General features: G+C 25.8%; 4 protein-coding genes across 4 annotated transcripts; 1 reads left to right on the top strand and 3 right to left on the bottom strand.

Annotated features, from left to right (window-relative positions):
- Positions 1-1,284: 1,284 nt before the first annotated feature.
- LOC141524706 (epoxide hydrolase 4) lies at positions 1,285-4,413 on the top strand. The gene is made up of 6 exons (XM_074238702.1): positions 1,285-1,744; positions 2,406-2,530; positions 2,616-2,888; positions 3,042-3,196; positions 3,389-3,637; positions 3,734-4,413. Exons 1-6 carry the CDS (start codon positions 1,538-1,540, stop codon positions 3,910-3,912), a joined length of 1,188 nt encoding a protein of 395 aa, XP_074094803.1. The 5' UTR covers positions 1,285-1,537; the 3' UTR covers positions 3,913-4,413.
- On the bottom strand, positions 4,181-7,468 carry LOC141524705 (organic cation transporter protein-like). Its single transcript, XM_074238701.1, has 9 exons — positions 7,289-7,468; positions 6,871-7,160; positions 6,200-6,303; positions 5,959-6,113; positions 5,598-5,766; positions 5,063-5,403; positions 4,648-4,955; positions 4,427-4,566; positions 4,181-4,345 (listed from the first exon to the last, which is right to left on the bottom strand). The coding sequence occupies exons 1-9, from the start codon at positions 7,308-7,310 to the stop codon at positions 4,309-4,311; spliced, it is 1,566 nt and encodes a 521-aa protein (XP_074094802.1). The 5' UTR covers positions 7,311-7,468; the 3' UTR covers positions 4,181-4,308.
- A 448-nt stretch (positions 7,469-7,916) lies between these two features.
- On the bottom strand, positions 7,917-12,350 carry LOC141524829 (organic cation transporter protein-like). The gene is made up of 9 exons (XM_074238938.1): positions 12,030-12,350; positions 10,934-11,223; positions 10,174-10,277; positions 9,930-10,084; positions 9,678-9,846; positions 9,009-9,352; positions 8,483-8,790; positions 8,273-8,412; positions 7,917-8,187 (listed from the first exon to the last, which is right to left on the bottom strand). The coding sequence occupies exons 1-9, from the start codon at positions 12,049-12,051 to the stop codon at positions 8,151-8,153; spliced, it is 1,569 nt and encodes a 522-aa protein (XP_074095039.1). The 5' UTR covers positions 12,052-12,350; the 3' UTR covers positions 7,917-8,150.
- A 1,846-nt stretch (positions 12,351-14,196) lies between these two features.
- LOC141525090 (organic cation transporter protein-like) lies at positions 14,197-20,080 on the bottom strand. The gene is made up of 9 exons (XM_074239440.1): positions 19,606-20,080; positions 17,901-18,187; positions 17,006-17,109; positions 16,629-16,783; positions 16,352-16,520; positions 15,913-16,253; positions 14,992-15,299; positions 14,768-14,907; positions 14,197-14,687 (listed from the first exon to the last, which is right to left on the bottom strand). The coding sequence occupies exons 1-9, from the start codon at positions 19,625-19,627 to the stop codon at positions 14,651-14,653; spliced, it is 1,563 nt and encodes a 520-aa protein (XP_074095541.1). The 5' UTR covers positions 19,628-20,080; the 3' UTR covers positions 14,197-14,650.
- Between the last annotated feature and the right edge of the window lie 1,276 nt (positions 20,081-21,356).

Here is a 21,356-nt window from a genome sequence, read left to right as displayed (position 1 = left end):
TATGTGGCCTAAATGGCCAAAAAGTCATAAAAGTAGATACTTGAGAATAGAGACCCGCATACATGCATGAGAATTTACAGTTGGAAAAAAATATTTGTAGTTTGGCATTTTATTATTCTGTTTCATACTGAATAATTTTTTAAAACTGAGATTTAAAAGTGACGTTAAAAAAAAGTTAATAAATTCTTGTATCAAGAAAGTTTTCTTAATAAAAGTTTTTTTTTTCTCAGTGTAAAATAAAAAAAAAAAAAAAATTGAAAAATTGCTAGTTGTATTATTTAAATAAGACTTTAATTGTGAGTTTTTAATACTCAAGATCGAGTGAAATAAATAGCATTCCAGATATGAGGTATATACACAGCAAAAAATCTATTTCATATCTGACATAATAAAGCCAAATAAAAAAATGGGTCTTATCATGCTTTGAAATGTGAGTTATTTAAATCAGAGATAATGAAATTTTGTTCATTGAACGTTACATTGGAAATAGAGATTGTAAAAGAGTTAAATGGGGGATAAAATGAAATAGAAGGGACAAAGTACAAAGAAAGTTTATATAGCACGTGGACCCGCGGGCGTTATCCTGGTTTTATAGTTATGCTACGAATGAAAGTTGCGACTGACAAACGGACGAACGAGAGTCGCTCGAGGAAAAAATATGTACCGAGTATATTGAGTAAAGTTTTGAGTAATGGCATGTATCTCCACGATGCTATGAAACCGTCCAAATGGAATTGTAATCGAATATTGTGATGTATACAATTTATGGTATATGGAACTTCAATTTAATAACTAATTACGTACTAATCTTTTGTACCGTATATTTTATTTCATTCATTTTTTCTGTTTTTTATTTACACGATTAAAATTTTGAGTAAAAAATTTTTATGCTTAATATTTAGTCTTTTTTTGTGTTGATTTATTGAACAATAAATCAATTAAAAAATTATTGTTAAATAATAATAACCAAATTATTAAATATTAACGCTCAAAAGTATTAAAAATTACACAAATAAATTTTTTTTGAGAACTTTTTTGATGAAATAAAAAATTACATTTATAAATTTTAGCAGAAACTAATTTATAATTTATTATTAAACAATTTAATCACAAAACAAATTTCAGAGCCACCAAGTGTCGAGTTGTTAAAGTGCTTTTACTTTCGTTTTATCTTTTAGAGTTTTTTTTTCCTTTTATACATGTATCGGGTCAAAAATCCTGATAACGACGTCATTCATGTGCTTCAAGCAAAATGTTGTGGGCACAGTCCAAGATGATTCGGCGATCAGAAACGCGAGTTTAATTTTCACTGCACCTCAACAAGTATTTTATTTCTATTACTTTAATTAATAAAACAAAAATGTCCAATCGATTACATTTTCTATCAAGTAAAGCAATGATTAGTTGAGTTAATATTGGGGAAAATTTAAATACGTGACGATGCATTATGTTGAAGTAATATAAATACAAATAAGTAAAGTGTAGGGATAGTTATTAATTACTAATTATTAATTATTAAAATAAAAATATTGTAATTATGAAAGTGAATATAGTTCAGGTGTCGTTGTGGGAACAAACAAAACTTCACATACTTTGTTTTATATACGGATTTTACTTAATATTTAAGTGTTTGTTAAAATGGACATGGCACCGTAAAAACTTATTTCGTTTGCATCAGCGCGATAAACCGCCGCCTTGTCTTGTCGACAATAATCTCGGTGAACATTCTTATGTCAAATTAAAGGTATACTACCGATTAGTCATTCTTATTACTTTTATTTATTTTACTTTTATATAATATTCTTTAAATAGGAAAAAATAAGAATATCAATTAATTGACACTAAAGTAGGCAATTAAAATTATCGTGTCATTAAATTTAGTGTAATCGCTCTGACCTCGTGATAATAAAATTTTCATTGCTTAAATTTGTTTTTATCTACTGGATTGGAGCTCGTATGATCGTGACGTTGTGAAGCGTTATGGATTAATAAATAAATAAAGTTGTTTAATTAAATATTCTATCAATTGAATAAATATTTAATATTCTGTAATTAATTTAAATTTTTAAACATTGTCGTATTATGAATAATACAGCTTTTAAGATTATAAATTTTTTTGTTCTTTTAATCTGGAGTTAAATTAGTTATTAGGAATGTAATTTTGAGTTTATGACCAAAAAATTGTAACTCATTCAAAATAATAAAATAATTTAATGATTAATAAAAATTTTGTCCAAGAAAAATAAATTTAAAATGTTTATCTCAAGCTTTTAAACGTATAAAAACATTAAAAATTTTGAATTCAATCATCAGAAATAAATAGTTATAATTGCGTACATTAAAAATAATAAAAAAAATTTTTTTAACTTGAAAAAAAACTAGTCAATAAAGTTAATTAATTTCAGGGTATAAAACTTCATTATGTAGAAACGGGAGAAAAGTTTCAACCATTATTATTATTACTGCACGGTTTTCCCGATTGCTGGCTGTCTTGGCGAGAGCAATTGCCAATTTTATCAGAGCACTATAGGTTTTTATATTCCTCTCTCTTTCTTAATTAATTAAAATTCCTAATGTACAAATAAATTTCGATAATTTGCATCAATTCTTCACAGAGTAGTCGCTTTGGACTTGAAAGGGTTTGGTGACAGCGACAAACCGACCAGAAGGCGATCATACAGAATAGAAGTTTTAATTAACGAATTACGTCAATTTATCTCGACACTGGGAGTCGATAAATGCAGCATAATTGGGCACGATCTTGGCGGGCTGCTCGGCTGGTTTATGACGATACTTCATAGCGACATAATTGATAAATTTGTTGCTATATCTAGTCCACATCCGAATCTTTATTGGGATGAACTATGCAAAAATAATTCTTTTTACAGGTAATTTGTGAACTTCAATTACATTTTTTTACATTTCTTCATTTTTGTAATTTTTTATAAATCATTTCTCCAATTTTCTTTTTAAAAATAAAAATTTTTTAGCTTATTTTTAATAATTTAATGCTAATTTTTTCGTATTAATCCTTGTCATAGATGGATGCACTTTAGCAGACTTCCTTTTCTACCAGAAATAGATGCTTTGAAGGAAGACTTGTCAATAATCAATGACACATATAAGCATCTACAAATAAATAAAAAAAATGAACAAAATTATGTTGAAGCTTACAAATATGCTTTCAGTAGGAGAGGTAATTATTCTACTTACAATTATTAAATTATCTGGTCCCTACAATTGGAGCTTTATATTTCTCTCCTAGACAAAGAAGAAAATTTAACAAAAAAGTCAGCAATCAAATCGATTGAATGATTATAATCATCGATAAAATAATTAAAAATTTTATTATAATTATTAATAATTTTCTCACATTTTTTTTTAAAAGAGGACTGGACCGGGCCGATAAATTACTACAGGAACCTACCATTCATTCGTGTAAAATCGACAGAACCGCTTGTCAACCAAACTTTGCTGATAGTAGGCAACTCAGACCCCTTCTTTTCTCTAGAGAGCATCGTTCATAGCTCAGAATTCACTCTGAAGTCCAACATAAAAGTTATCAAGGGCGCGCAACATTTTCCGCATCAGGAAAAACCCGACATGGTTAATCAAGTAATCTTAAACTTTCTTATAGGTAAAAAATTTAACATTTTATTGTCATATTTTTCAATAATCTTAATTAAAACTAAGAGATAATAATAATAAATAATTTGATTAATATTCTTCGCAGGACCTCCGGTACCAAGTGAAAAGACTAACGGCAAAAGCATCGTTTCAACGTGGCTTGGTTCTTTGACCAGCACTGTAAAGTATGGAAACCAAATGATTGATGCTGTTCACAAAAGAACTAATGATGTTGTTAGTAATCTACCACATAAAGTACCCTATCTTGGTCATACAACTACCTAGCGATCAATCAACTTCTCACTCAACTTCTTTATTAAATTTTTATTATAAATTAAACTTCATTGGTTGCTTAAAGATAAGCCGTGCAAGAATTTAATTTCAGAAATTTTATTTTTTTAATAAAATTTTTGAGTCAGGTAATACAATGCTTTTAAAAATCGTAACTTTGTTTTATTTGATTTAAAAATTTATTTAAGATGTAGTTGTAAAAAAAAAAATAAAATTTATGGGATTTATTTGCTACGGCCTAGTTTTAACGAATCAATGAAGATTATACTGTAAAATAAAAGACTTTTATTATGATTTAAAAAATTGATCGACAATTTTATAAAAATAATACATTACAAGTGATTAAACGTAGCTTATATGAGAAAATTTTAATATCTAATTCCAATTGATTTAACTTGGACTCTTAACGGAATTTTTTCGTGAGTTTCTGCAACAAAATAAAATGTAATTTTTAAATTCTATTTTGTAATAAATAAATAAATAAATAAAAGCAAACTTTGATACTAACTTTTTGAAATTTTCACCGTCTTCAATAGTCTCCGGAAGCTTGCAATCCATTGTTTCGGGTAACCAGCAGCAGAGAATGGCTCCCAGGATTGGGCCCGTACCAAAAACTACTGGAACTATCCAATCAGCCAGATCATCAATCTATAAAAAGATAGTTAATTATTATTGGCTATTTCAAAAAAATAATTATGAGAAAAAATAAGAAAAAAGTTTATATCTTACATAGTCAACCAAAAACGGCGCAACAATGCTGCCCAATTTGGAAGCGACGCTGCAAACGGCGAACCCAATATTCCTGACTACTGTTGGAAACAGTTCTCCGGTGTACAAGTAAATTGTAGGGAAGCTAACAGTCATACAAGTGATACCGATTGTTACTAAAATCAGTTTAATTGTATCGTTGCGGTAAAATGCTATGATTAGTAGCAAGCTTATTCCTGATAGAACATTCGCAATGATTAAAATTTTCAGACGAGATACTCGGGAAATTAAAATGTAGACCAGAAGAAGTCCTGGCAGTTGGAAAACAGCTAGAAAATTTAAATTTAACAAATTTTTTTTTTTTCTGTAATTTTGACAGGACTTTTTTTTCTTTGTAATTATTCAGACTAATAAAAAAGTTTTTGATAAAGCATACCTGAAATAGCAAGATTACTTAACACATTTTCGCTCATGTGACCAAGGTAATGTTCAATGCCAAAAAATACCATGCCGCATTTGAACCAATTGAAAACGATAAACAATGTCTTTATTCTCATATTGGGTGTTCGCACCAAATCTATGACACCATAGGTTCTTTGTTCGGCATCTGCGTCAACATTTTTGGTAACAATGGACAATGACTTTTCATGAGCTTCTATTGCTGCAGTGACTTTTTCTTCAGATATTTTGTTTATTTTGGCGGCTTTTAGCAATACTTGGCGTGCTTGTTCAACTTTGCCAACTGCTAACAACCAACGTGGAGACTCTGGGATTAACCTAAGACAGTTAATTTTATTAGAATGGTATTAACAAATCATAATGTTTATAAATTAGGGGTGTGCGATTAGTTTATTATTTTTTTTTTTTAGAAATTTTGAATTTCTCATTTTACATATTCGCGTTTTCGTGCTGGGTCGTGCTGCAACGTGCTAGGCTTCAAATTAAGTGTCAAATCAAAATTATAAATTTACCAGTAATAGGAGATCACTGCAAATGCTGGAACAGTGGTCGTCAACCAATAACCATTCCAAGTTCTTGTTAAATATGAAAACAATGGCACCGTCAAAAATCCTAGCACAAAGGGAATGTGGAACATTGTCAGGATATTTGAACGGGTTTCAACGCCAACAATTTCCATCACTGAAATTTTATTAAATTATTCATTTTTGTTGTAATTTATTGTACTAGATTCATAAAACTAAAATAATTTAATGAGAAATAAAAAAAACTATTTTTAATTTTTTTGTAATAAATTTACTGATAAAAAAAATTCTGACAACTGTCAGATGTCTGCTAATTTTCTTCTCATTTTTTAATATGAACTTTACTTACCGATTACAAAACTAATGAGCATAGTTCCACCTGTTGCGATGGCAGAGATAAATTTAAACAGCAAAAACAATTCAAAAATGGGCATGAATGCTGTTATAATTCCTGTTATTGCTTGAACTATTACTGCAATCATCAAAGGTTTTTTTCTACCAATCCTAAATTCAATAAGAAATTATTAAAATTTATTCTCTTCTATTTTTTCTTTTCAATACTTATTTTTTAAGTTAATTTAATTACTTACTTATCAGCAATTATTCCAAAGACCATATTACCAATAAGAATTCCCAATTGCGTCAAAGGTTGAACCAAACTTAGAAGATATTTACGACCGCATACCAAATCCCACTAAAAAATCGAATTTTCATTTAATTAAATTTATTTTGACTATTGATTACCGAAAATTTGAATTCGTTGAAACAGTTTAATAATAATTTTATCGGGCTGCTTTGAAAAATTTTGTATTTCAATTAAAAATAATTATTTTTATTGATGTTTGTTATTTAAACAATTTCCGTGACGTTTTAAATGAATTATCTATTAATTCTATTAATAAGTCTTATCATTAAAATTTTTTGAAAAGTTTTGTCACTAATTCTTGTCATGATAATTAGTATTAAATGAACTTTTTATCTTAATCTCGTTAACAAACTTTAGTAAATAGATTTTTTGATAACTATAACATGTTTTATAATGTAATATAATATAAAAGTCTATTAGTTTCAATTACTTAAAAGGAAAAATTCCAAAAAAGAATTCCGATGAAATATTTTAATAAAAAAAAATTTTTTTTTATTTAATATTGTTTAAAATTATTGTGCAGCTATTTTTTTTTATTCTTACGATAAAAATAATCATTTGATTTCAATTTTTTTGATATTAATTAATTAATAAATATAATAAAAATTGAATTACCTCACTGACAATTGTAGATTTAAAAGCACTGTCATCATAAGAAAATTTTTTGCATTGAACTTCTGGCAAACTCTCATTTATTTTAACAGAACAAGCTCTTAACATTAAATCATTGGAATTAATTGGTTCTGGAGATATACAAATAAAATCTTGTCTAGGTGCGATTACGGCAATCGCGAGCTGATTCCATGCTGCAGGGAAATTTATTAGAGAAATCGATAGTGTTATTATTATTTGCCAGCGTCCCATGGTGCCCATTGCATCCTGAATAGGATCCAGGATTATTGGATCTGAAAAAATTTATATTATTTTAAACAGGAAAAATATTAAGCACTATTTTTGGAAATTAAAAAAAACTGTTTTCTTATTTTGAGCAGAAATATTTAGTAATTTTTTTTTTTAAATGTAAAATACTTACCGAATTTTGCAGTATCTTCCATTACTCTTTATTTTTGCAGTAATGTTACTTAGAACTATTGATATTACTAAATCGTGTTGATTGAGAATGCAGCCGGAAGCCTGTTCAATATTATATTTCACAATATATTTTCCGGGCTCTTCCGGCTGCTTCTCGGTAACAGGTATGAAACTACACTGAAACTAATCGTAGTAATGAACTTGAACATTACAACCTTCTCCTTACTACCGCTTACTTAAATACCTCATTCTCATTAGGCTTATAATGTAGCAAACGACTAACTAATAGCAATACAAGACAAATGACTGATGCAAGGGGCTGAAAATTTTCAACGAATTTCATCACTTTTCAAAAACTGCAAAAGTAATAAATAGTTTTGATTGCGCAATAAAAATTTTTTTATTTCAAAAACAAAATTTTGTTGCATATTTGAAGTAATGTATGATTTTGTTGAAGAATTATAACAATTTTTGGTATTTATTTACAAGTGGGCTCCACAATTTTAATTTTCATTTTTTTGAACGAAATTTCTATTTGATTTTATTCATATATTTTTTTTTTTAAATACAAAAAAATTAACAATTAAAAAAAAAATTGATTTTTCGCCTAAATCAGATGAATTATTTTTCTCAACTTTTTATTTTAAAAAATTATAATAATCTTCACAATTAAATTCAAATTTATTTTTCAAAAATCGATTATATTATGTATCTATAATATAAAAATATGCAAAAATATAATTTTCTAAATTTGAGTCAAAATTGATGGTGATTATGATGATATAAAAAACACATATACAGTTTTGAGTCCATTGAGATAATAAATAATAACAATTAATAATGATAATAATTACTAAAATTATTTAACTTGGACACTTGTCTTGACAATTATTACTCTTCCTAAAGAAAGAAAAAAATTTTTTTTTATCAAAAAATAATGAAAATCATTTTTTTTTATGATATTTTAAAAAGGAAAGCAACATACTTTTTGAAATTTTCACCATCTTCAATTGTCTCAGGTAATTTGCAATCCATTGTTTCAGGTAACCAGTAGCAGAGAATAGCTCCCAAGATCGGACCCATACCAAAAACTACTGGAACTACCCAAAAAGATAAATTTGCAATCTGCAATTATAATTAATAATTAATAAGAAGAATTTATAATAAAATAATATGAATTAAAAAATTGTCGTACATTGTCGATGAAAAATGGCGCTACAATGCTGCCGAGTTTAGAAGCGACACTGCAAACCCCAAACCCAATATTTCTGACTACGGTCGGAAATAATTCTCCAGTGTACAAGTATATTGTTGGGAAGCTCACAGTCATGCAAGTAATACCGATTATAACCAGTATTAACTTTACAGTAGGGCTGTCCTGAAACGCGACCATCAATAGCAGACTTATTCCTGATAAAACGTTCGCGCATATCAGAATTTTGAGACGAGACACTCGGGATATCAAAATATACACAAGAAGAAGTCCTGGGAATTGAAATGCCGCTGAAATAAAAGAAGTTTATAATTTAATTGCTTTCAATTAAGCTAAATCAAGTTTAATAAGCAAAATTACTAAAAAATTTAAAAATTTAAAAGGAATGGATTCTTTAATAATTAGAAAATCATTCCGTAGATTTTTTAAAGGATATTTGCATTAAACAAGATAAAATTGCAATCTAAAATTCGGATGAAAAATAATCGGAAAATGTTATGTTAATTACCTGAAATAGCAAGATCACTTAACACATTTTCGCTCATGTGACCAAGATAATGTTCAATTCCAAAAAATACCATACCACATTTAAACCAATTGAACACGATGCACAGTGTTTTTATCCTCATATTTGGTGTTCGTACCAAATCAATAACACTGTATGTTTTTGAGTTTTCATTACCATCAACTCCAGTTCTAGTATCTTGTTTCAGTAAATTTGTGTGATCGTCTATCGCCACAGAGACTTTTTGCTCTGGTATTTTGTTCTTTTTCGCCGCTTTCATCAAAATTGACTGCGCTTTTTTAATATTTCCTACTGTTAAAAGCCATCTTGGAGACTCGGGTATCACCCTGAATCAATACAATTCAAGAATTCAATTTTAAAATGATATATTTTATTTTATTCTCATAATTAATGATTAAGGCCAAGATTTTTGCTCTTTTGAGGCGAAAATCATGGTCTTAGAAAAAAATTGTAGAAAATTTAATTTTCTACAAAATGTGTCTCTTATAATTTTTTTAAACAACGAATATTTTCACTGCAATTAAAAAATTAACATTCCTGATGAATAATTAAAATTTTTGCCAATTATGAAATTCTTAATTTTTAAATTACGGCTTTCTGATTTTTTTTATAAAATTAAATTTTTGAAATGATGATTTATGATGAAATTACCAATAATAGAAGAATAACGAAAACGCAGGAATAGAAATTGTCAACCAATAACCGTCCCAAGTTCTTGTAAGGTATGAAATCAACGGAACACTTAAAAATCCAAGAAGAAATGGGATGTGGAACATTGTAAGGATTTTTGAACGCGTCTCGATGCCGACAATTTCCATGACTGAAATTAATTTTTTTTTTATTAATGAAACACAATATTTACAATAATAAAATTACGCTTAAAATAATTTAAATTCAACCTACCAAGGACAAAACTAATGAGCATTGTACCACCGGTAGCAACAGCAGAAATTACTTTGAATAACAAAAATAATTCGTAGGATGGCATGAATACTGTTATGATTCCTGTTATAGCTTGAACTACTATGGCAATCATTAATGGAGTTTTTCTACCAATCCTAAAATTATTTTGAACAATTATCATCAATAAAAATTTCTAATAATTATTTTTTTTTTTTTCTTAAGAATTAATTCTAGGTAAGCTTACTTGTCAGCAATTACTCCAAAGAGCATATTACCCACAAGAATTCCCAATTGAGTCAAAGGTTGTGCAAAGCTCAAGAGATATTGACGCTCGCAAACTAAATTCCACTGTAATAAATTAATTTATTATTTATTTTAATTGAAAAAAAAAATTTTTTTAACATAAATTTATTTTTTAAATAAAATAAAAAATTAAGTTACTAATTATGTTTCTTAGAATGGTGATAATTACTACTTTTACTTTAATTTTTATTAAGACAAGTGACGATACATCTCGGATAGAATAATTTTCTATCGAGGGGAATAAATGTAAATTATTTTATAATAATAATTACAATTCTGGTTATTAACAGATTATTTATATTAGTGAAATTTCCCACTTTGAATCATTACTTTATAACATCATATAATTAATAAATAGTGAATAAGATTATTTGATAATATTGACAATTGTCATGATAGTGAGTGATAACTATAAACAAACATTTGTTATCTTTTTCAAAAAATTTTATTGCTCCACTAGTGATAATAAAAATATAATCCTGGTAAAACCATTAAAAAAGTCTTAATTTTCATATAAAATTAATACCGAGAATTAATTTAATATCTAATGCGACATAAATGATCATTAATTTAAAGTAGATTATTTTAAAATTGCTACAGCGTATTTATTAGAATAAGAATCAGAAGTTGTGAACTATCGTTTTGAATGAAATTTTCAGATTTCTTCAAATAATTAATAAATTTAATAAAAGTTGAATTACCTGACTGACGATCGTAGATTTAAAAGCACTGTCATCATAAGTAAATTTCTCGCATTCAACTTCTGGTAAACTTTCATTTACTTTGACGAAGCAAGTATTTAGCATCGAGTCATTTGGATTAATCGGCAATGGAGATACACACGTGAAATCTTGTCGAGGTGCGATCACAGCTATCGCAAGTTGATTCCACGCTGCAGGAAAATTTATCAGTGAAATTGCTATTGTTATTATTATTTGCCAGTGCCCCATTGCGCCCATTGCATCCTGGATAGGATCCAAAGGTTTTTCATCTAAAATAAAGTCCAAAACTTTTTGTTATCATTAAAATTAATTGAGATTAATTTATATATTTCATTAGTTCATTAATGTTTTCAGATTTTATTATTTTTGGTGATAATTAAAATTCAGGATGTAAAAATCTAGCCAATCAGCTATTAAATTAATCTATATTATTAAGAAAATAAGCAACATTTTGTAGCCAGTGTGTTTATATGATAAAATGGGTTTTTATAATATTAATTTTACAATTGCGGCTTTTTTGTTGACCTTAAGAAATATTTTTTTTTTTTTAAATTAAATTGTGGACTTTGAAAAAAAAATTTCTTGTACTACTAATATTTTTGCCGAAATATAAAAAATTTAACACCATTTATTATTAATTGATTTTTTGCAATTACGGCGAAAATCCTGGCAGTAATGATTATTTTTGGAGTAATAATAATATAATTAAGAAAAAAAGGAAAATTTTCTGACTAGGGTATTTTTATTTTAAAAAAGATTTTTATAATTAAATTTTGTATCATCAGAAAGTTTTTAATGCGAATGGGTGTCTTAAAATTTTTTATATGTTTTGGTAATCACTATTTTTATTTCAAATTTTTGGAGCAGTTTTGAATAGTTTTCTTAATTTTATAAATTTGTTTTGTGGGATTTTCCTAAATTTTCTATTAAATTATTAAAAAAAAAAAATCTGTGAAATTGTTAATATATATTTTTACTTTAAATAAAAATATAAACATATAACATAGTAAGTTTGGTCTCTTCATCGTTAATTTTTATCATCATCAAGATAAATATTTATAAAATTAATACTCACCACTTTTAGGAGTAACAGTCATGATTAAAGAAAATAATTATCAATGAAAAATACACAAAATAAAATTATTAAAACTGTTGAAATCTTTACAAACCACTGAAGTTTATTTCGACTAACTGACTAAAAAAAAGTTCCTTCTGCCCGTAAATTATCAATTAGACTGGTCTAATAATTTATATGTGAATGAACTTATAATTTATACCCAGACTTTCGTTCACTCCGTACACAATGTATTCTTTCTAGAGATTATTTCTTTATTTGCTTTATATAATTTTGCAATAAAAAGTTTTTATTAATAGACAAGTGAGTGGAGACGTAGAACAGAAATTTTTTATCTTTTTAAATGTGGCTTTTAATAACGTTATATTAGTGATACCAAATTAGGTAATTTTTAAAGAAGCATAATCTTTAAAACTATCTGCGTCGTAATTTATTAATTTAATATCATTTATATTAATGCTAAAAATTACAAATTATGATTGAGAAAAATTTTTGGCTCAATAATTTTTTCAATATTTATAATTTGTAAAGTATTCTCCACTCAGTCTAGACAAAACATCTTCACAATAAATACTACATTCTGCAAAGTAAGACGAATTTTTAACTGAGGGAATATAAAGATAGACAGTTCAATCAAGTGGTAATAATTAATAATTGACTTGACAATTGTATCAATTGAGTAGCGAACTCTTACAATACAATTTATATCCGGACTTGAAGCAAGAGATGAAATTCAATGTTCAATATCAAATTAATTGACTTAATATTTTTGGATTAAAGTTACTGTAATTGTTCAGTAATTAAATTTTAAACAGAATTTGATAACTGAATAACATATTTAAAACTCAATAGCTATAAAATCTTAGTGAGGAAACTATTTTATCAATAGGATGATAATATAAATTTCTCCCGCAGTAATAAGGTAAAAGACCCAGTTATGGACACTGGCCTAGTTGTTTGACACTTGCAATTTTATTCTAATTAAAAAAAATTAAATGTTTTCAAAAAACCAATTTTCTTAAAATTTATAATTAAAAAATAATATTTATTAATTTTTTTTTTTAAATAAAAATAAAATTGCAACGTTATTAACTAGGCCAGTGTCAATAAATGGATCTTTTTACCTTACAATTATTTATTAGAAAATTTTTAAAATATTTATATTATAAAAACTATTAATAATTTTTTTTTTTATGAAGAAATCATTAAAACTACACGGAAAGAACAAGATGACACTGGATATCATCTTAGATTATACTGAGTGAAAAAAAATTTTAGATAGTAGCTAGTATAATCCAGATTACAATGAGTATAATCTAGATATCACACAGTATAATCTGGGATGATATCCATTTTCATCTTGTTTTTTCCGTATATAAGAACATAATAAGTACATAATAAAGAACGTAATAAGAACATAAAAAATTTTTACGTTTTTTATTACAATAAATAAACTTAGTAAAATATAAATTGACAAATATGAAATATATATATATATATATATATATATATATATATATATATATATATATATATATATATATATATATATATATATATATATATATATATATATATATAAACATTTGTAATAAAATAATTAATGAATAATATTCCTTAATTTGTTGATTTACTCTAGTATTAACAAAAGAAGCTATTACCTATTAATAATATAAATTTAAATAATGAATTCAAGGTCATTACTAAGTGAGATTAATTTAATAATAGCAAAAGTACATCAACATTAAATAAAAGACTTGATTAAAAAAGTAGCGCAGTGAAATATGGAAATCAAGCTCCTCGAGAACAAACGGTGTCGCAAGTACTTATACTCTAAATCTACCAATTGATCTATCTGGGTCGAACAACGTAATACGACACTATAAAGTGAAACTAAAACAAAACTCCCGTTAATTGTCTATTACTATAAATTATAATTTAGCCAACTTAAATACAACTAACAATTTTAATAATAATAACTTAAGCGCAAATTTCCTGATGCTGATTCAGCCGTCAATAAATAACAGAAAGGCCTGTAATAATTTCTCTTGATAAATTAATTACCCATGCAACTCAATTTAATAAGTTGTTAAAAATTTTTTTTTTAATTATTAATTATTTTCCTATGGTAATGTAATGATTGATAGTTAATAATTAACAACACCGCTTTTATCGTGATCTAAGCGTATATTTTGACACACAAACAACAGGATACATGTGAATTCAAGTGCCGTTTTTATAATATTAAAGTAATTATATAATATCATAAATTATAATAAAAATAAGCATTGATAAAAAAATACAAAAATAAAAACTCGACAAATTTAAAGTCGAAATTTGAAAATAAATCACTGAGGTAGAAGCTTATCAGCTTTTTTTTTTTAATTATTGATGCAGTCATGGATACACTTTTAATGTAGAAACGAGTAATAAATTATCGAAATGATATTAATTTATATTAATAAACCTAAAGGAAAAATTATAAATTATTTAAGTTTTAATTTTTAACTTAAAGTTAAATATTATTTAAATAAAAGTAACATATATTTAAAATGGATGATAACTTTGCGATGGAAATGATTTAATTTAAGACAGTCTATGCCTTAGAATTAAAAATTAATTTAGCTTACAGTCTCGAGGGGAGTTGTATTATTTTTTCTGAAAAAAAAAAATTTTTTTTAATTAAAATTAATTACAATAAAAATTTTTTTTAAAGATAAATCAATTATAATAATTACTTTTTGAAATTTTCACCATCTTCAATCGTCTCTGGCAGCTTACAATCCATTGTCTCCGGCAAGAAATAACAAAGACCAGCTCCGATGATGGGACCAATGCCGAAAATTACCGGAATTATCCACTCGGGTATGTCATCCTCCTAAAAATAAAATTAATATTTAGTTCAATTGAATTTTTAGTGATGGATTATAAATATTTTTTTTTATTGAAACGAATACTGTACAGCGACAATCAAAAACGGCGCGACGATGCTGCCGAATCTCGAGGCAACACTGCAAGCTCCAAACCCAATGTTTCTTACTACTGTTGGAAACAGTTCTCCAGTGTATAAGTAAATTGTTGGGAAGCTGACAGTCATCGCGGTGATACCGATTGTTACTAAGATCAGTTTCATTGTGTAATAATGGTAAAGTGGAACGATTAGCAATAAACTTATTCCTCCTACGAGGTTTGAGGTGATTAAAATTTTTATTCGTGATACTCGTTGGATTAGTATGTAGACAAGTAATAATCCTGGCAGTTGGAATGCAGCTGAAAGGAGAGAATTATAAAATTAATATTCAAGAATTTTTAATATTTAAGAATTAATATTAAAAAAAAAATCATTAATGAGTTCTATTGTTAGTGAAGTTAAATCATGTTACAGATGACATAATAATGATAAAAAAATTTTTTTGGAATTAAAATAATTATTATTTAAAAGTATAATGCAAAAAAAAAATTTTTTTTATCAGAATATTAAAAATTTAAATTGAAAAATCTCAAACATTTTTTCAAATTACAATATTAACACCTTGTTTAGATTTCTCTTAAAAACCATTGAAATTAATAAATTAATAAGATAAAATAAAAAAAAAATTTTCAAGCCTAAAAATAATCCAAATTAAAAAAAAAAATTTTTTTTTAAGTTTGTAAAAAATTCAAATCTTTAAAGAATTTCTTTTTCTTATAGTTATATATTCTTAGAACATTAATTAATTTAAAAAAAAAAATTTCTTTATTGGCCCTTATGCATCTGTAACACAAAATGTTTTTTATTTTAATGAATGACTGATTCTTTACCATTTAATAAAAAAAAAAAAAAAAAAAAAAAAAAAATAATAATAATAATAATAATAATAATAATAAATATTAATATTAATACCTGAAACAGCGAGATTGCTCAATACATTTCCTCCTACATGACCAAGATAATGTCCAAGACCAAAGAAACCCAAGCCACAGACAAGCCAATTAATAACGATGCACACCGTTTTTATCCTCATGTTAGGTGTACGCACCAAATCAATCATATTGTAAGTTCTTTGTTCACCATCAACAACTACGTTGGTGCTATCTCTATTCAATAAATTTTCATGAGCTTCTATCGCAGCGGTTACTTTTTCTTCAGGAATATTGTTTCTCTGAGCCGCTTTCATTAATACTTTGCGTGCCTGTTTAACTTTTCCGACGGCTAACAACCATCTTGGAGACTCAGGAATCAACCTAGATTAACATTATTAAATAATTTACTATTTAAAAAATGTTTATTATCTCAATAAAATTCATCACGCAATTATTAAAGTAATAAACAAATAAATTACCAGTAGTAGGATAACAGCAAGAACGGCGGAATTGATATTGTCAGCCAGTAACCGTCCCATGTGCCAGTTAAGTATGAAAATAGTGGGATACATAAAAACCCTAGTAGAAATGGAATGTGGAAGAGGATTGAAATTCTTGACCGCCATTCTATCCCGACTATTTCCATAACTGAAATTTATTTCATATTTTATTAATATATTTTTATTCATTAAGTATGATATTTAATTTATACTCTACAGTAAATATAAACTGATGAAATTTATAGATAAAACTTACCAACGACAAAACTAATGAGCATAGTACCGCCAGTAGCGATGGCGGAAACGAATTTAAAGAACAAAAACAATTCATACATCGGCATGAAGACACTTATAATTCCTGCTACTGCTTGGACAACCACCGCTATCATCAAAGGAATTTTCCGGCCGACCCTACATTCAAAGATAAATTATAGTATTAACTATTGTATATTAATATTAATGTGTTTTATTGATATGAATTAATTTCATTGAATTTATCAATGAAATTTTTAAATCTCCAGAGATCATCTTAGGTCAATGTATTATATTGTTTTTAACTTACATTTTTATTATTTCATAAGTTATCTTTCTGTTATTGATTGATATTTTTATGAGAATGATAAATTGACTTACTTATCAGCAATTATTCCAAACCCCATGTTGCCAAGAAGAATACCAAATTGTGTCAATGGTTGGGCTAAGCTCAGAAGGAATTTACGACTGCATACCAAGTCCCACTGAAAATTATTATTTTTATTTGATAAATTTGTATTTTTAGTTCTTAATTATTAAGAATTATAGGTATTAAATCGAGACATTTCATTTGAGTACCCACATCAATTTTTCATATATTTATATATATATATATATATATATATATATATATATATATATATATATATATATATATATATATATATATATATATATATATATATATATATATATATATATATATATATATGAAAAATATATCAAAATGCATGTGGATACTCAAATGAAAGCTCTTGATGAGTGTAACATCGGGATGAGCTTATATCTTTAAAAATGTCAATAGTTAAGAAAGTACAGTGCAATTTAATAAAAGTCATTATTTAATAAAGCAAAATTTTATTCATTTATATTTTACAAGTCACGGCAGTCACATAATGACTGCAAGGTTGTTAATAATTTATATGTAGTCATTAAATTGTATTTCTTTAATATTGAATTCGACAAAAATTTTGTTATTTTTAAAATTTTTATTACAATTGAATTGTAATGAAAAAAATTCCAAATAAAAATTATAAGTCCGAATTTTCAGAAATTATTTTTTTTTATTATAATTTATTTGATAGAAAAATTTTGAAAATTATTTAGTTATTTTAACATTTTTATTTTAGTACTCAAAAAAGTCTTAAAAGAAACAAAAGTCTTGCAGCAATAAAAAATTGATCATTAAAAATAAGAATAATTTTTGTCCTGTGAATTTTAAGACCTGTAATTCTTATTGAAGATTATTTTCATTCTTAATTAATAAAAAAATTACCTGAGAGATGATAGTAGACTTAAAGACACTGGTATCATATTCAAACTTGTCGCATTCGACAGTCATACTCTCATTGACCTGGACCTTGCATGCCTTCAGCATAGAAGCGCTGGTATTGAATGACGGCGGTGATACACACGTGAAATCTTGTCCAGGTGCGAGAACAGCTATTGAAAGCTGATGCCAAGCTGCGGGAAAGTTTATGAGAGAAATCGCAACTGTTATGATTATCTGCCAACGTCCCATTATTCCCATCGCATCTTGAATAGGATCCAGGGGTTTATAATCTAAAAAAAAATAAATAAATAAATAAATAAAAATTATTAGCAATTTTGTTTTTATTTTTCTTAAGAAAATTTATTCTATTTGATTTTATTTATCTAAATAATCTAACGTTATCATTATCATAAAAAATTTTTAAGAAGCTGATGTAATTTTTTTGTATATTTCACTTGTTATTTGTAAAATCATTTATTATCAATAAAAATGTATTTTATGTAGCTCACTTTAATTTAATATCTAATTACATTAAGAACCCGGCAATACTTTATCGCTTAATTTTACCAGCAATTAGTTGGCCTTCTTTATGTAATTAATAACACGGAAAATTTTATTCTAGCAAATATTTTTATTATTTTGACGTTTTAAATGAAAATTTAAAACATAATATTTAGTATTTAATTAATTTATTTATTATAATTATTGTCAACAATATTTATTGTCAGAACAAACAGTAAATAAATTATTACCATAAGTAAGAAGGATAAATAAAATTGATGTTATTACAAAATAATTATCCAACGTATGAAAAATGATAAAAGTAAAAAGGAATTTTTTAATCAGCAAAATAATATACAAACTATCATATCTGATCCACGTGCAGGGAAATAATGATGATTATTAGAATTAAAAAAATATAAATATTTTTGACGTAAATAACGATTTGAAAGAAAAAAAATTAAAATTAATTTAGCATATTATATTTAATAATTTTGTAACAAATAAATTATGGCAAAAAAAAAATTTGAAAAAAAAAATGCAATTTTTAAAAACAATTTTTTGCAAAAAATTTTTTTAACTAAAATTTAAAAATTGTCAAGTGACTGCTAATTTTAATCTGATAAAAAAAAATAGTTGAAAAGTATGAAAATTAAGTTAGCTGACATTTAAAAATTTTTAGAATATTTTTTTATTGAAAAAAATATTAAAAAAAAATTTTTTTAAAAATGCCACTTGTAAAAAATTTCAAAAACTTTAAGTAAAATTTTTTAAAAATATTTGTTTCAATTTAATTATTAAAAAAAAATCAAATAATTGAAAACGACGGCTAACTTTAGTATCATTTGCAAAGTTTATCAATTGACATAAAATAAAAAAATAAATAAAAAAAAAGTACTTTAACTTGGATGAATAAGAAGGAAGCGATAACATATCGTTTGAAAAAGATACTATTGTTCCGAGAACAATTATTTGAAAAAACTTAATAGAACTGAATGACCAGCAAGTGTATTTAAATGTTACACATGAGTTGACGGGTTACTGACGCAACCGAAGCCGAACGCGTGGCTTTAAAATTAGCGTTCCTATATATTTATAAATAAAAATAAATTTGCAGTAAAGCTCAATTAAAAGTGCTTAAATATTTTAATGTTACTTTACTTATTAATAAAAAATTATAAATTATAAATATATAATTATTACTCACCGGTTTTTGGAGTGTCAGTCATGGTGTTTGTTTTAATAATTTATATTAATTTAACAATTAGATTTTTTTTTATCTAATTTAAATTAACAAATGAAGTTTACAGAAGTTGAAGCAGGAAAAACCAGTTGTACTTGTTGATAGAAAAAAACCACTCTGTTTTTTTGTATACACCTTGTGGGTAAAGCGCACATACACAGTGTTACCTGTGCAACGGATACCGGCGAACTAACGGCAAAAGACAAAATAAAGAATGTAGCCAAAGCCGCTTACTTTCCTCCTTCGTCGCTCCTCTAGCCCTTCCGGGTTTAAGTTATCGGATACACTACTCTACTGTACAAATCCCACACGTGAACGAACTTATATTCAATTTGGTGGTATTATTATTATCATTATTTACTCACTTACTTCTGTGTGTATCAGTATATTATTTTTCTAAATATTTATTGTTTGGAGTAAGTGAGATATTTATTTTCAATTCAGCCTGATAATTTATTGCAATAAATTAAATGATTTTTTGGAGTTTTTTTTTTTTTTACATAAAAAAATATTACTTGTGAAAAAAAAAAATTATTTAATCTCGTGCTTTAATTTTTCTCTAAAATTCAATGATAAAAATTTAATTTGATTTTTAAAAATTGAGATGAATTTTTACTTAAATAAAAATATCGAAGCATATCAGTAAATAATTTTTCTTTTCAGCAAAAAGTGTTATAATTTTTTTTTAAGTAAAAATTCATTTCAATTTTTAAAAATCAAATTAAGTTTTTAAATTAAATTTTTAGCATTGAATTTTAGAGTAAAATTAAAAAAAAAAATTAAAGCACGTGATTTAATAATTTTTAAATAATTCTTAAACAAAAATATCGAAGCATGTCAGTAAATAATTTTTATTTTGAGCAAAAAGTATTATAATTATTTTTAATAAAAATTTTTTTAGGATTGAAAAAAAAATTAGATTTAAAAATTAAATTGTTTGATTGAAAATAAAAAAAAAAAAAAAAAATAGAACACTTTTTGCTCCAAAAAAATCAGGTAAATTAAAACCTCTTGATTTTAATACAAAAAAAATTGATTTAAAAATAGTAGACTAATATACTTTTAATTGCTCTAATTAAAAGTAGTCCATTATTATTTAATGTTAATAGATGAAACTCCTAAGAATTCTAAAATTAACTTGAATGAATAATTAAAAGTAAGATGAAATACCAAAAATAAAATAAATAATAAAATTCACCGTAAAACCTAAACTATTTAAAATAAAAATAAAAATTTTAAAACCAGACACAATAGATAGACACAATAAGAGAACCGTGTTTCTCGAACTACTAAGAACGATAGGATAAATATGAGAAATATATATAAGAAGTGACGAGTTGCACAGCCGGTTTGTGGGGGATAAAATATAGAAATTCTTCAGTTGAGACTATGGTTCTGCATGCAAGCCTGAAAAATAGACTACATTATTCTTTTATGCTATGGTATTCATATTTATATTACAACTCCCATTATATTATTATTACCCCTTTTTTTTTTTTTTTTCAACTGCCAATTAAATTATAGTTCTCGAGGGCCACGCTATCGATTGTAGTAATTCCGTCAATTATCAATACAAATTAAAACCGGCAATTGATACCATCAACATCACTTATCAACTTTTATTTTTGTCACACTTTTTTTGTTATCTATCAACTCGATTATTAAATTTGTATTTTGGCTTATTATCGTAGATAGTAGAATATGCTACTTGAATT

Source organism: Cotesia typhae, unplaced genomic scaffold (assembly GCF_013202065.1).
Source record: "Cotesia typhae breed Kobodo isofemale line unplaced genomic scaffold, CoteBio_Ctyphae contig_23, whole genome shotgun sequence".
Classification (NCBI taxonomy): Eukaryota; Metazoa; Arthropoda; class Insecta; order Hymenoptera; family Braconidae; genus Cotesia; species Cotesia typhae.
This window is presented reverse-complemented; position numbering and strand designations above follow the sequence as displayed.

What these genes read in the sequence shown, in the direction of transcription:
- LOC141524705 (XM_074238701.1), bottom strand. Translation starts at nt 7,310, where the DNA reads ATGGAAGATACTGCAAAATTCG. An exon ending in AAGTAATCTTGCTATTTCAG is followed by an intron (nt 4,956 to 5,062) that starts GTATGCTTTATC and finishes TAAATTTTCTAG; the next exon opens with CTGTTTTCCAACTGCCAGGA. An exon ending in GACGGTGAAAATTTCAAAAA is followed by an intron (nt 4,346 to 4,426) that starts GTTAGTATCAAA and finishes ATTTTGTTGCAG; the next exon opens with AAACTCACGAAAAAATTCCG.
- LOC141524706 (XM_074238702.1), top strand. Translation starts at nt 1,538, where the DNA reads ATGAAAGTGAATATAGTTCAGGTGTCGTTGTGGGAACAAACAAAACTT. An exon ending in ATATGCTTTCAGTAGGAGAG is followed by an intron (nt 3,197 to 3,388) that starts GTAATTATTCTA and finishes TTTTTTTAAAAG; the next exon opens with AGGACTGGACCGGGCCGATA. An exon ending in AATCTTAAACTTTCTTATAG is followed by an intron (nt 3,638 to 3,733) that starts GTAAAAAATTTA and finishes TATTCTTCGCAG; the next exon opens with GACCTCCGGTACCAAGTGAA.
- LOC141524829 (XM_074238938.1), bottom strand. Translation starts at nt 12,051, where the DNA reads ATGACTGTTACTCCTAAAAGTG. An exon ending in GACTGTTACTCCTAAAAGTG is followed by an intron (nt 11,224 to 12,029) that starts GTGAGTATTAAT and finishes ACTTTATTTTAG; the next exon opens with ATGAAAAACCTTTGGATCCT. An exon ending in CGCCATTTTTCATCGACAAT is followed by an intron (nt 8,413 to 8,482) that starts GTACGACAATTT and finishes TTATAATTGCAG; the next exon opens with ATTGCAAATTTATCTTTTTG.
- LOC141525090 (XM_074239440.1), bottom strand. Translation starts at nt 19,627, where the DNA reads ATGACTGACACTCCAAAAACCG. An exon ending in GACTGACACTCCAAAAACCG is followed by an intron (nt 18,188 to 19,605) that starts GTGAGTAATAAT and finishes ATTTTTTTTTAG; the next exon opens with ATTATAAACCCCTGGATCCT. An exon ending in TTTGGAATAATTGCTGATAA is followed by an intron (nt 16,784 to 17,005) that starts GTAAGTCAATTT and finishes CTTTGAATGTAG; the next exon opens with GGTCGGCCGGAAAATTCCTT.